This window comes from Heptranchias perlo, chromosome 13 (genome assembly GCF_035084215.1).
Source record: "Heptranchias perlo isolate sHepPer1 chromosome 13, sHepPer1.hap1, whole genome shotgun sequence".
NCBI lineage: Eukaryota > Metazoa > Chordata > Chondrichthyes > Hexanchiformes > Hexanchidae > Heptranchias > Heptranchias perlo.
In genome coordinates, this window is record NC_090337.1 from 45764560 (window position 1) to 45779813 (window position 15254).

Sequence of the window (15254 nt, forward strand, 5' to 3'; positions counted from 1 at the left end):
TAATATACTGGCATGGATTGAGAATTGGTTAATAGACAGAAAACAGAGAGTAGGAATAAATGGGTCCTTTTTCAGGTTGGCAGACTATGACTAGTGGGGTACTGCAGGGATCAGTGCTTGAGCCCCAGCTATTCACCATCTATATCAATGATTTGGATGAGGGGACCAAATGTAATATTTCCAAGTTTGCTGATGACACAAAACTGCATGGGAATGTGAGTTGTGAGAAGGATGCAAAGAGGCTTCAAGGCTAAGTGAGTGGGCAGGAACATGGCAGATGGAATATAATGTGGAAAAATGTGAAGTTATCCAGTTTGGTAGGAAAAACAGAAATGCAGAGTTTTTTAAATGGTAAGATATTGGGAAATGTTGATGTTCAAAGGGACCTGGGTGTCCTTGTATATGAGTCACTGAATACTAACATGCAGGTGCAGCAAGCAGTTAGGAAGGCAAATTGTATGTTGCCCTTTATTACAAGAGGATTTGAATACAGGAGTAAAGATATCTTACTGCAATTATATAGGGCCTTGGTGAGACCGCACCTGGAGTGTACAATTTTGGCCTCCTTACCTAAGAAAGGATGTACTTGCCATAGAGGGAGTGCAACAAAGGTTCACCAGACTGATTCCTGGGATGGCGGGATTGTCCTATGAGGAGAGATTGAGTGGACTAGGCCTGTATTCTCTAGAGTCTAGAAGAATGAGAGGTGATCTCACTGAAACATACAAAATTCTTACAGGGCTCGACAGGGTAGATGCAAGGAGACTGTTTCCCCCGGCTGGGGAATCGAACCTGTTGTGGTCACAGTCTCAGAATAAAGGGTAGGCCATTTAGGACTGAGATGAGGAGAAATTTCTTCACTCAGAGGGTGGTGAATCTTTGGAATTCTCTACCCCAGTCATTGAGTACATTCAAAACAGCGATCGATAGATTTCTAGATATTATAGGCATCAAGGGATATGGGGATGGTGCAGGAAAATGGCGTTGAGGTAAACGATCAGCCACGATCTTCTTGAATGGAGGGGCCAGACGGCCCACTCCTGCTCCTAGTTCTTATGCCCCAATGTGTTTGATTTAAAGTCTGTGTTCTCAATCAGAAATTTTATTTTTTTAAAAACTATATATTTTTCTAGTTGATTGTACTCTTAAAATCAATGTAAATTTACTCTTTTGTACTCTGCTGTATTTCTGCTTAAGGTCCACTTTGAAGTTAATTAATTTCTTCTAGTTTCATCAAAGGCAAGTTAGATTTACCATGTATTGAAATGCCAGAAGTTCAGGGATTGAGTTTGAAATTATTTGGTTCTTAAAGATTATTGGATTTAATTTTCAGTTGCTGCCAAACAAGGAGAGTCAGACCCAGAACGAAAAGAAACCCGCCAGAAAGTTGATGATGACAGAAAGCATGAAATTGAAGCTGCCATTGTACGCATCATGAAATCGAGGAAGAAGATGCAGCATAATGTTCTGGTAGCAGAGGTGAGAAGAATTTAAATTTGTACTTTTTTTTGAAAAAAGTACATGTGAAATATCTAATATTTAAAACTGGTTTGCATATAATATATTTCATTTAGTATGCTATAATGTCAAAATCCAAGATTGATGAGGTTAATTATTTGTTTATTAATTCCATCACAATTCTGGTAACAATTTAATGAAAATTATAGTACTAAATTGAAGAGGTGATTTTATGAATGTACACTATCAGTGAGGCACGACGTCACTGATGCATATTTGTAATAGTGGCCCTTAAAATACTTGTGCATATATCCTATAACTTGCCTTTCTGTAACATGTTTCTTGTCATGCTAGTGTAGTCCCATTGATTTTACTTACCTTTACATTTCAACTTTGGGCTAAATGGTGCTGTTGTTTGTGCATCTCTGAGACCTCAAGTCTGTCTCAACCAAGGTGGAGGCCTGGGCAATTGCCTGAGGTTTTTACAACTTTAGGATACATTTTTAAAGATTGATTATAAAGTTTAATTTTTAAAGCAGTTGCCATCTGTCCTCACTGTCATTATTTCATCTACACCTCCTGCCTTCACTTCGCCAGTCTCAAGGCACTGGTTCTTGGTTTTTAAAATGCTTATAATATATTTGCTGACTGTACAATTGGAAATATATTATAAGTGCTTTAAAGAACAGCAGGTTTCTCTGCTCAGTGCTGGGAAACGGTATCTGGGATGAGGATGGTCGAAGGGAGGAGACGGGGAAGAAGACTGGCAAGCAAAGGGAAAAGTGGGGACGGGGTGCAGGGTCGCATGAGGGTAAAATACATGAGGAGTGGGTTCAAATAGGATGAAGGCTGATAACCTCCATTGTTTCCTACCTTGTCCTGCAAAATAGTGCCAGATCCCAGACTACTTGCCATCTCATTGCACCTGCCCCATCTCTTCCTCTGACAGTGAGCTTCTGCTGTCATCATTCTCTTCCTGTCTTACTACCAGTGAGGGGTCAGGGAAGTATAATGACAGGAGTGGGAGCTTAGAGGGGAGACTGTGGGTGGGTTAATGAGAGTAGGAGAGCAGGTCTGAATACTGGGAGTGGTAGGTTGCAAAGGGACATGGTGGGGAGGGTGGAATACATGAGATTTTCTGCCTGGCTCTTTCCTTCCCCCCCCCCCCCCCCCCCGCCCCCCAAAGTGCTGTCAGACTTTGGGACCCCCTCTTGTTCTGGTCCCTTTGCAGTGTTAACAGATCCCAGGAGTGTCCCCAATAATGTTGGATATAAGAATCATCCTCCCAGTGCTGCCACAGCCCATTGTAGACCACTCACTTAGTGCTGCCAGGAACTTCCTGGCCCCCCTTTCCAGTGAGTCGAGCCTTATATTCCAATCTCCAGTTCTATCGAAGGCCAGAATCTTCCTCTGCACTGCTTTCCAAGTGCTATAAAATTGCAGAACTCCCACTCTAGTGCTGTGAAATCCCAGGACCATTTCCTCAATGCTGCCAAACCGAACATTCTTGAAGATTTATAGATTTCTGTAGTTCAACAGTTTGAAATTTATTGTAATAACCAAGTTTAAAGAAATTTCAGTAATATTTTTTCAACCCTCCCCATCGATAGGTGACCCAGCAGCTGAAGGCGCGCTTCTTACCAAGCCCAGTGGTTATTAAAAAAAGAATCGAGGGACTTATTGAGAGAGAATATTTGGCACGAACACCTGAGGATCGCAAAGTATACACTTATGTAGCATAAGATGCATTCAACAGGTTTATCTGTTCTGGACTGTATAATCGCATGAACTGGGAGGTTCGTTTTAAAAATATTAAGAAGACCTTCTCCAAATAAATTGCAGTAAGTGTACTAGATTATTCAGATCAAGCCCTCATTCCCTGTGATAATTTTGAACAAAAATGGACCCAACTTCTGGTTGCTCACCGTTTTACCCATGTAGAGATCATCTTTAACAGTTCCTCGGGAAAATGTGAATGTGTTTTCATTTTGTTTTCAGTACTGTATAAAAAAAAAAGGAAATAAAATCTAGAAAACGTGAAATACCATCAATAAAAATAAAATAATTGTTCGAATTTCTTTTTCCCCGATTCTCAATGTTGATGTAAAGGCATTTTTCGAAGTGTTTGGCACCTCTGTGCTTGTAAGGATTGGGTATATAAAGCTGGTTAAATGAACTGCAGCTGCCTCACTTGTATTGCCCTGCTTTTGCGATATTCTCCTCGGAAGAAGCCTTTAATGCAAACTCCCAAATAGAGTGCACATTTATAAAATAGCAAGAATGTGCTTTTTTTGAGCATGCTATATTGTACTATCGGGTACAAATAACTGCGGGAGTTATTTCAGCAAAAATCTTTGGGTGGGGCCCCTATAAAACTACCCATTACGCCGCTAACATTGTATTAAAAAATAGTTTCTTTGTGTCGATGGCAAGTGCAGTCCATACCCAGTTACTTCTAAAGTTGAACAGTTTTATTTTAGTGTGTATAAAATGTATAATATTTTTTGCTGTTGTACTCACTGCTGATAGTAGCTTGTACAGGGCATTGTTTTCATCACATTATTTGTAGACAGAGGAATTCAAAATAAAAAAAATTAGTAAACTAGAGAAAACCCACATTGTACACAAGATGTATACAGTCGTAATATCTTTTGGGATGATTAGCCTATCTTAGTATTCTTCTGAAATGGAGCATTAAGATGGATGTGACAAATGCATGGAATAGATCCTTTTTATGACTGGAGCCATTAAAGAATAACTCCTGTTTAGTTACAATTCTGGATAAGCTGAAAGCTTGCTTGTAGTTTATTTTTGGGATATGTTTGTATCGAAATAAGCAAGGCTGTCTCAGAAAATTGAAAGTTCCCTTTCTTGTTGGGGGGTGGGGGTAGTCATTTTCTTTTTCCAGAATTCAGTGCCCATTTAGGAGGGATGCTAAAGGCCAATAGCTTCAAAGTTTTTTCTTTCCTTCACAGCATTAGGCAACATATGTGCCTGTGGTATATGATCTAACCCATTTCATAGACCAGTTTTTCAGAACTGTACCCAGCAAGTTAATTTGCATTATTAATTGGTAGGCAGTTCTTTGTGCTGCTTTGTCTCAATTAATTTTATATGTTCTCAATGTATGCAAACAAAATGGCCAAATAAATTAACAAGCCCTAAAATGGATACTATGCTGAAAAAAATCTGGGGAACTACCTCAATAACAGCAGGTTGCTGGTTCAGAGACTTTTCAGTATATCCACAATTAAGTTGGAGTTGGTCTTTTAAAGCCCCATCTCGTGCTATAAGTGGAGTGAGAATGGATGCAAGTGATCCCTTCTGGGATTAAATTTTTAATTAAAAAAAATTTAGCAAAATTTTGGGGACACGTAATATATGTATACCTACCATAATTTATGTTTAAAAGGTTAATCTTAATGGGTTATTGATTTTTTTTAAGTTATGAGGTTTGTTATTAGAGGTAAATGTCAGATTGTTTGCTGTACTGCTTTTTAAGGGCATATTACGATCAGTCCAGTTCAGCCAAGGTCTTTGTTACGGTGCCACCCAATGGAATACACATTAAAGGTTCTACACAAAGTATAAAGTTGAATGTTTTGATGTAACTTCTGGGACAATACTGAAAGGAAATGAAGTCCATTTAAAATAAAAGCTCTGACTGGAGAAATTGTTTATATAAACTTCACCTATTTAGATGTGTCAGCCTGCTGTTTTCTGCAGTTCATATTTTAATTAAGTACTCTGTGTAAAGGAACAGAATTCTTTTCTTTACAGAAAATGTTCCTTTTTAGAATTTTTCTTGTCAACTTGATTACTAAACCTGCGATTAGCAAATTTCTATATTTATCTGTAAAATGGAAATGAATTTGGTTTAATGGAAGCCACTTTAGATAGAAGAAACTTTTCTATGTTTATCCTTACCTACTACATTTTTGAACAGTCAAGAATCATCTTTGTGCAGACTGTTGTTTTTAAGAGGGCTGTTGAAATAGCTTTTAATATTTCTTTGAAAGTACGCTAATATTGTTTCCTGCTAATATAGCGTTGGAGGAGGGGGGTTTTGAGACACCTAGGGCGCTAAATTGGGCCTTGTAGCGCCCGTTGTTTCGGCACTACGTGGCCTCCCGAAGTGCCAAGATGGCGTCTTGGCTGCGCACGCACGTTTCCAACGTGCCGTGCGCCAGATGCCATCTTGGTATAGGAGTTAGTGCAGGCACAGATAACGAACGCCAGAAGCATGTATCCATTTTCTCCTTACTTTACAATCAGTGCGCAATGCTGATTTAAAGTGATAGACACCATTTTGGGACTTAACGCTCAACTCAACGCACAGTCTTAACCCCGATCATCTGAACGTGTCTTCGAGAGCCTGGAGGACCCCAACCAGCGCTATTTAAAGGGACCATGCAGGATTTACAGGTTAGTGCTGGATTATTGCTTCTGGCTGCTGAAACATTTGTAACTGTTTCTGGAGGTCTCCTATACTTGAATACAAGGACTAGGGTACATGGCCTAACATCTATAGCCAGGATGTGCAGGAGTGAAGTTAGGAAACGTTTCTACACGCAAAGGGTGGTAGAAGCTGGGAATGTTCTTCTGCAAACGCCAGTTGCTGCTAGCTCAATTGTGAATTCTAAATCTGAGGTGGATAGATTTGTGAACCAAGGGTATTAAGGGATATGGAGCTAAGTCGGGTATATGGAGTTAGGTCACGGGGCCACCATGATCTCATTCAATGGCAGAACAGCCTCGAGAGGCTAAATGTCACTGTCACTTGCTGCCCCCTGATATGCGCCACCTTGTGCAAGAAAGCAAGACGTGTGTCTGGGTGATGTGCCTGTCATGGTAGAATAGTTGCCAGTGTGTGTGGCCTGAGTGTTGTGGGTGGGCGGGGTGCAACAGTGGTAATGTGTAAGGGTGAAGGAAGCATTTGATTGGAAGAGTTGAGTACTGATGGAAAGAGTTTGTTGGTACGTGGGTGATGGGGTGTATAGTGCATGGAGCAGTTGATGCGGCTTGTGGTGTAGCTGGTAGGAGACGCCACTTTACAGTTGACCTCACTCACCTTGACCACTCATGTCAAAGCATTGAACTTCTTCCTGCACTGCATCCATGTTCATGATGCTGTGCGGCTGGCATTGACTTTGTGCCCCGCTGTCTCCCACTGCCTTTTGGGTATATGTCTGGAGGGCATCTTGTGCCCCCCCTCCTCCCCCTTGTGGATATAGGTTGTCCGTCCTTCTGCCCACCTTTGCACCAAGGCCTCTAGTGCATCATCAGAGAACCTTGATGCACGCACTCTCGCTGGCCTGGTACAAACTCAGATCGGCAAATTGGTGAGGTCTGGCGTGCAGTTTGGAGGATGTGGGATTTAGTAGTGCGCAACCTTTATTCAATGTTTTAACAAAACTCATCAGTGTGTAAACATAGGGATGAGAGCTGCATCTGTGTTTTACATGTGCGATATCTGATCTCCGTGCAGACAGCAGACTGTTATTTTCAGCAAATAACAGGTACCAGCTCCCTTTGAGATTTCTAACAGACAGCTTGCCTTTAAGAGATTGGACTTCCCCTTGCTGGTGGAAAGTGCAAATTGCATGGAATTCTCGTTCAACGCTGATTTCCAACGCAGATTGCAGGTAAGACCTCAGGCTTGACATAAATCTCGTCCTGCCTGCGCAGGGGCCATTGGGTGCGGGGTAATAGCGGATTGCGCTACCTCCGCTCAAAAACAGGCCCTGTCCAATTTTTTTCCCCCCTAATATTTTAGAAAGGGAGTGCTCACAACACTCCAAGTTCACACTTCATGTGGATCTGCACAGTTTTGCCAAAAACTCTCTCTGCTCAACAATTTATATTGTCAAAATGTTTAAATTGACTCCTGAGCATTTTTGATGGAACTCAGAGGACCTTGATTTGAGTTACAAATTCTCAAACATTTTGTTTAGCTCAGTTTTAATACAAGCTGTAAAAGGACCAGGAAGAAAGATGCGCCACTTTTATAGGGAAGACTTTTATATCCGTTTGCTTGTGAAATAAGGTGATGGTCATGTAGCTAAAACACATTCTCATTCAGTTGAATTCAATTAGCTAATTTTTCTTCTTCATTCTTGGGATGTAGGTATTGCTGGTAAGACTGGCATTTATTGTCCTTCCCTAGCTGCCCTGGGAAGGTGGTGGTGGGCTGCTTTCTTGAACCGCTGCAATGGCTTTGATACAGCTGAGTGCCTTTCCAGGTCACTTCAGAGGGCAGCTAAGAGTCAACCACGTTAGAGCCACATAGAGGCCAGACCGGGTAAAATTGGCATGTTTCCTTCCCTGACGGATATTAGTGAACTAGTTGGGTTTTTATGACACTCCAACAGCTTCAAAGTGATTTTTACTTCGACCAGCTTTTTATTTTGAGATTTTTCTTCAAAAACTGAATTCAAATTCGCAGATTCCCATGGTAGGATTTGAACTTGCAGTCTCTGGATTATTAGCCCAGGCCTCTGGGTTCCTAGTCCAGTAACATAACCCAGTATGGTTCTACCAAATGCAAATGTGATCATTTTTCCATCTGTATATCTTCAGCCATCCTTATTCTGGACAATAGTGTACTGTCATTTATTTCCCTGAATTACGTTATCAAATAACTAGTGATATCACTCGGTGATATGGTCCAGCTTAAGCTGTGCTAAGATACACAAGGTTATCTTCAAGACTCTTCACTAAACCTGAGCCCTGAAAATCTAAATGTGTGATCATTATCTCTCTTGTATTGTAAACTTTTTTATAACGTTATTTCAGCAAATGAAGAAATGTAATACTGAATATTCCCAGGAAGGTTGGCCCAGGGTAAGTACAATAAAATAGCTCAAAATATTGTTGATACAGCAAAAGTTACCCATCTGCACAAATTAAAAGTTCTGTGATGATTACACCCAATGTTGTGTTTCTTTTAGTATTTCAAAACTGGTGCAGACAGATGTGCAGTAAAAATTGCTGAAGTGTGTTTGTTTTACTGCTTTTGAGAGTTATGGCAAAACCAATAACATTTTCATCTGCCAGCAGTCTTAATTAGAATTTGCAGTTGAATCTGGATAAATTAACTTGATTTGTGTGTAGTTGTAATAGAGATGTCAGAATTTCTATGTACCATTTTAATTTATTCACATTTTGCAGAAGTTTTTATCTAAATAATTCTTGGCAAGCTAGTTGTATCTTAGTACACAACTATGTACTTATTGCATATTGTAATCAGTATAGGTGTGTGCTGAGGTTACATTGTGAGGTTGCATCAAATGCAAACAGGATTATTTTGCCATCTGTATATTTTCAGGCGTCCTTGTTCTGGACAGTAATGTACTGTACTTAGAATACATCATTATAAACAAGTTCACCCTAACGTTTTGAAATACAAACTCATTCACTGCTCAGCACTCTTTGTTGTCCATTCCACTGATGTTCATGTATTAATAAATGGATATTGTTCATATTCCCTGAATGACTTTTATTCTAAGATTCAAATATTTAAGGTGCATCTTGTTACAAACTTGAGAATCAAGTAATAGCCCTTCCTCTAATCAAAAAATTATAATTGTAAGTTTGTAATTACCTATGAGATTTAATTGTATGTGATATTTACATTGAGCTCAAGCACCTTACACTGGCAAGTACAATTTCATTTGGATGCAGAACTCTTAAATATACTTATAAGATAACCAAGCATGCCTGCTCTACATTTCAAGCAAGAACAATTGCATTTCAATTTTAGTGACTTCGCATGATGATATTTCTCTTAAGTAGTGTTTGTGGGAATTTATGTGCAATTTTGTAGAATATAAACTTGGATACAAAACAGAAATGTTGATGAATTTATTGACTGGGACTTGGCTTGCACACCAGGTATGGGTAGGTTCTTCTGTTAGCCAGTGGAATTTTAGCTGTTTAAAAGATTCAGTTGGTAAGTAATACATAATTTTTTTCAATATATGTACACTGGGTAGGAACTTTCATTTTTTTTCAGTTAATCGTAATTGAAAACAATGAATATGCATGTGACATCCTGGAAGATTTCATTCATCATTGAATTTGGGATTTTTAAAAAATAAAATAAGTAAAAGATGAATATTTGATGTATATATTACCGCAGTGCAAACCACTTTTATGTGAAACATGTATGTCAGCACAACATTTCTGGTTTTCTGCTGTAGTTTGCAGAACACAGGCATTCTCTTCCTCCGTCTTTCCCCTCCACCCCCCCCACCCCCCCATTCAGATAAAAATGTATATGGAGTTTATGTACTCTGTCGCAGGCTATCAAACATGTCCAGTAGGGTATTCCAGGAGTTTAAAGGATGATCAGATTTTTGTCTAGTATGAGCCATATGTCGAAACTTAACACTATACCAATGCACTAACACACTCAGACCAGTATCTCAAAGGGAAAAGTTTTACTTTAATTGACTTGTATACAAGGGAAGCTGTATTCTGAACAACGGTCAAAACAACCTCTTCACTGAACAAAGGAAACAGTTCACATTTATACAGTTTAATTAATAATGCCTACCTGTGTAGAATATGGGCGTACATGTACATTCTTGATTGACCAACTACCTGAACCAATAAAGTAGTGAGCCTGCCCCCTCTGGACGTCCATAGCTCATTCCTATATTGGCACGTAGGCCCGAGCACATTTATCCTCCCTACATTCTAAAGCTGGTTATCAGTAGGACTGAAGTCAGTCTCAAGGCCACATGGCCTCTCAAGAAACTGTATTCTCATTATATTTTATAGTCAGCAATACCCTTATCTGCTCGGGGGGGGGTGGGGGGGCAGACAGTACCAAGCACCTGCACAGCCAACTTAATTATCAACATACCAAGGCTTAAACGTAATTACACAATTGTGTCTTTCTGTGTGTTTGTGCTGTAGCTACCCCATTATGTGAGCCAAGGAGTTAACATTGGTCAAATATCCATCATGCATTTCTTCTTTACTATGGTCAAGTAACTGTTCATGCATTTCTACATTAACATGGTCAAGTAACTCTTTATGCATTTCTACACATACCCTGAGCAGTGTCCAGAGTTCTACATTAGATTTTTTTCTGAATGTTTTCACTTACTGGTGCAATTACTGTAAATAACACTAACATTGTCTTTTGGAAGTTGCAGCAGAGGTCTGAAGAAAAGCTAGTATTTTGAGGGTGTCTGCGATATTCGGCCCACATTTAACACAGCCTGCCCAGCAGGAACAGGGCGGGCGTGTAGTTAAAATGGCAGTTAACTGTCCACTTTCCAGCAGTATTGGGGCCACCTAACTATGGCAGGCGGGTACCTCATCAATATTTAAATGCCAGGACATTCTGAGCCCGGCACGATTTTAACTGCCTATCGCGCCAGTGATGCTTTGTGCTTGGCCCACCTGTGAATCCTGGCAGAAGTCAGGATCGTGGCCAGAAGATGCCCAGGTACGTATAATTTTTTTTTTTACGGTTTCCTTGTAGGCTAGGAGGAGCGGGAGTGTCATTCCTGCTGGGGTCAGGTGGGAGTCAGCTTTTGAATATTTAATTAAGGCCTGGGAGTTAAAATTTCGTGCTGCAGGGAGCCAGACAGTTTGCCACCTGCTTCAGCCTCCGCATTTACAGCCACAGTTAAAATGTGACTCTCATTGACCAAATATTTGATAATATACTGTTCTATTCTGCTGCTTTTAGTAAATTAGAACATTCTGTAGAGCACTACAAAAGATTTAACAATGCTCTGATTGTTTTTGTTTTTATTCCCTTATTGATCATTAACATAAACACCACCATAAATGACCACAGACGTTTTGATCTTAATGGTTTTCCAGAGAAAATTATTGATCCTGGAGATTGTACATTTATCTGGGTGGTTTGCTCAGCAACTGAAAGTAAGAACGAGATCATTCATTCATTCCCCTAAATATACTATAGCATGTTATCAGTTTACCCTTTGATCTAACGAAAGATGTATTTCAGATCTAGGCGACCAGTCAGTACTTGTGGAGAAAAGTGGGAAGCCTACATATCAAATATGAGAAGATCTCATCGTGGACTCACCAGGGTGCAGGTCCAAGATTAGCTTCAAACTGTGATTTTTGGAGGGACCGCAATGATTAGAGGATGATCAAATCTGTTTCTACCATGAAGGAACTATCCCTCTTGAGAAAAGTGGAATCTTTGCATAAAGAGGAGTTTTTGAATGTCATTCATTGAGAAAATCATCTAAAATTGAAGGAACATATATCAAATCTTAAACTGAGGTGCAGAAACCTAATCCAGTGAATTAAGGTCAAATATAAGAAAATTAAACTAAACTATCTCCTTCAGAAGTTTAATCCCAGAAAACTCTTTTCATTTTCAACTCTGCATCTATGGAACAAACTGCTTCCTGGCTCATGTATTTCAAATTCCTGTTGAGTAATATCCCATCTGAATGGAAAATCAAATGGAAAATAATGTCATGTGTTTATCCACAAGAAAGGATTGTAGCAGTAAATGGAAATTATAGGATTGGATCTGTACTGCAATGTTGTCAAAACTTATGACAGTTATACCAAAATTGTTGCAACAACCCACTATCTGGCTGCCACTTTGGTTTAAGAGCAAATAGGACAATTTCATTTCATTGTCCAGTAATGGAGTGATTCTTTTGATGGACAGCACAAAGATTAGAAACATTCATTGCTAGAGTCTTCAGTAGGGTGTTGCATATAAAATCTTGAGAAGCTGGTCTCCTGTGGTACAGTTGAGATGTTGAGCTGGACATGCAATTTTCCCAGAAGATGTGATGCTAGGTCCTGAAAAAGTCAAGTTTGTTGATATAACACATCCCCGGACCACTCAGAAGCATTCTAGGTCACATTCTGTTACTAACATGTGCTGGTGGATGTGATTAACTTAGCTGGTAACTGGATAATTTTACTCTCACTGGATCAGCCATTTCTTTAAGTTAAGAGCTCACATATTGTGACACTGAAACATTCGCTAATACTCTATTGAAGCTACTCAAATTTCGGAGATAGCTTTATCAGTGCAATTACTCAATTTTGCGCTTATATATATATATATATATATCGGCAGGGAAATGAGACTAAGTCAATAACTCTTTCAGAGACTCAGCACAGGTGTAAAAAGGCCTCCTGTGCTGTACAATGTAATGTTCCTATGAACATTAAAACATCATTTTAATTTTAATATATCATTTTTTAAAGTTCTTATAATTTTAGCTTCAAATCCCACATCTAGTCCATCACCAAGGCATGATCTCTGGGACACTGCCTGTGTCCATCCCTACTTCACCCCCATTGCCACTGTAACTTTTATCTATGTCTTTATCACCTCCAGGCTTGACTCAATTCCTTCCTTGCTGCCCTCCCAAGCTCCAACCTATATAAACTCCAACTCATCCATCTGCATTGTATGCTGCACAAAATTCTGCATACATCTTAATCTCTGCTAGTCTCCATTGGCTCCACATCCCCTAGTACATTGACTTTAAAGTTCTCACTGTCCTCTTCAAATCCCCTCACGGCATCACCTCTCCCTAACTTTCCAATCACCTTGTCCTCTACTTCTTTGTCTGCACTCTCCCCTCTTCTAGGGCTGGATCTCTATTCTAAACATTGGTAGCAAAGCCTTCAATCATCTTGCCCTCACTCTGGATTGTGCTCTATATACCTCTGTCTTGTTCCATGTGTCTCACCTTCAAATTCTTTAAAATCTACCTCTTCAATAATGCATTTTGGGCACCTCCCTTGGTATTCTCTTGTATTCCTGCTTGAGTTTGATCCCCAATGTGAAATGCCTTTGCTATATTAAAGGTGCAAGTTATTTTGCTTTTTTCCTCTTCTTCCTGGGTCGTGCTGTGGATTTTGGAGGTAAACCCACAACAAAAAAATGTAAACTGGCTATAAAGGCTACTTTTCTGTAGCCCATCAAGGCCTGGCAGTCCATAGATTGACACTGGTGACCACCAATTGACATATAATTAGGTCAATTTTTAATGTGCTAGTGATGGGTTAAACTAAGTGCTACTGTAGTGTAAATTATCCCTCCTGTGGTGACAATAGTCCAATATGCATCAAAAGACGTACTAAATTTCTGCAACTACTGTTTGGTTAAATACTTTTCAATACAAATATTCACCTATTCAGCCGAATTAAATCCTACTTACACTGGGCAAAAAAAGTGGCAATGTAGCAGATGGGAATGGTTGAGAGTTCAGCCTGTCTTCCTTTTGGCTATTAGTGTTGTGCAAAACCTATGTCTGCTCAATCTTGGAATATCGTAGCCATGTTTTGACAGTGTGCAGGGAAATCTTATCTCTTGCCCCTGGGACCTGTACCATCTAGCATCTAGTCCATGCACTATAATATCTGATGTGACCAGGCCTCTGAACGGTTATGACTGAAGCAGCACCACAACAGTTGGTAGCACTTAACCCAGAACATTTTGAATGCTAGAACATAAGCTACAGCTTCATCTAAGTGTTCTATATTCAGACAGTCAGTGGTAAAACTTCACTTACTATGCTTGTGGAACTCACTGCAATAGTGTTATAGTCTGGAATTAAACATGCTGTATGCAGAAGTTCACAGAATTAAATGCTGAATCAGGGTATCTGGGGCATAGGGATCTAAGGGAAATCTGACTATAGCTCATTGCCACTTGCTGTGTGCAAACAAACTGCCACGTTTCCCTACATTATAACTGACGACATTTCAAAAGTACTTAATTGGCTGTGAGATGCAAGTATTGGGGGGGGGGGGTGGAAGAAGAAATTCAAAGAATGAACATAATTGATTTGTTTTTACTTCCCTAGGCTACTGATTAAGGATGTAGTAACAGGGCACTTAGAAAATCATAATATGATTAGGCAGAGTCAACACTTTTATGAAAGGGAAATAGTGTTTGACAAATCTATTTGAATTTTTTGAGGATGTAACTGGCAGGGTATATAAAGGGGTCGGCCATTTAGGACCGAGATGAGGAAAAATTTCTTCACTAGGGTTGTGAATCTTTGGAATTCTCTACCCCAGAGGGCTGTGGCTGCTCAGTCATTGAGTATACTAAGGACTGAGATCGATGGATATTTTGACACTAAGGGAATCAAGGGATATGGGGATAGGGCGGGAAAGTGGAGTTGAGGTAGATGATCAGCCATGATCTTATTGACTGGCGGAGCAGGCTTGAAGGGCCATATGGCCTACTCTTGTTGCTATTTCTTATGTTCTTATTGCTGTGATGAAGTGCTGAAACTCCTGGTGCAAATGTTCTTTTTATTTTCTAGATGTGGGCATTTCTGGCAAAACTGGCATTTATTGTCCATCCCCAGTTGCCTTGAATAGGTAGTGGGCCACCTTCTTGAACTGCTGCAGTCCACATGTAGTTCATTGTAGTGGTTTAGTACAACTGAGTGGCTTGTTAGGCCACTTCAGAGGGCAATTAAGAGTCAACCACTTTGGTGTGGGATTGGAGTTGTGTATAGGCCAGACTGGGTTCGGACGTCAGATTTCCTTTCTTAAAGGGCGTTAGTGAACCAGTTGAGTTTTTACAACAATCCGGCAGCTTCATGGTCACTTTTACTGATGCAAACTTTTTATTTCCAAATTTTTTAACTGAATTCAAATGGGAATGGACATAAGAACATAAAAAACGGAGCAGGAGTAGGCCATACGGCCCATCGAGCCTGCTCCGCCATTCAATAAGATCATGGCTGATCTTCAACCTCAACTCAGCACTAGAGCAAGAAATAGTATGGTAGTAGATGGGACCAGACTTG

At 39.9% G+C, this 15254-nt stretch overlaps 1 protein-coding gene across 1 annotated transcript in view; it reads left to right on the forward strand.

The window, feature by feature from the left end:
- Nucleotides 1–5050, forward strand: part of cul3b (cullin 3b) — an 89517-nt gene extending 84467 nt beyond the window's left edge. The window contains 2 exon segments of the mRNA XM_067995404.1: nucleotides 1334–1479; nucleotides 3069–5050. Of these exon segments, the coding sequence (XP_067851505.1) occupies nucleotides 1334–1479; nucleotides 3069–3200 (278 nt within the window). The 3' untranslated portion in view covers nucleotides 3201–5050.
- Nucleotides 5051–15254: the final 10204 nt, after the last annotated feature.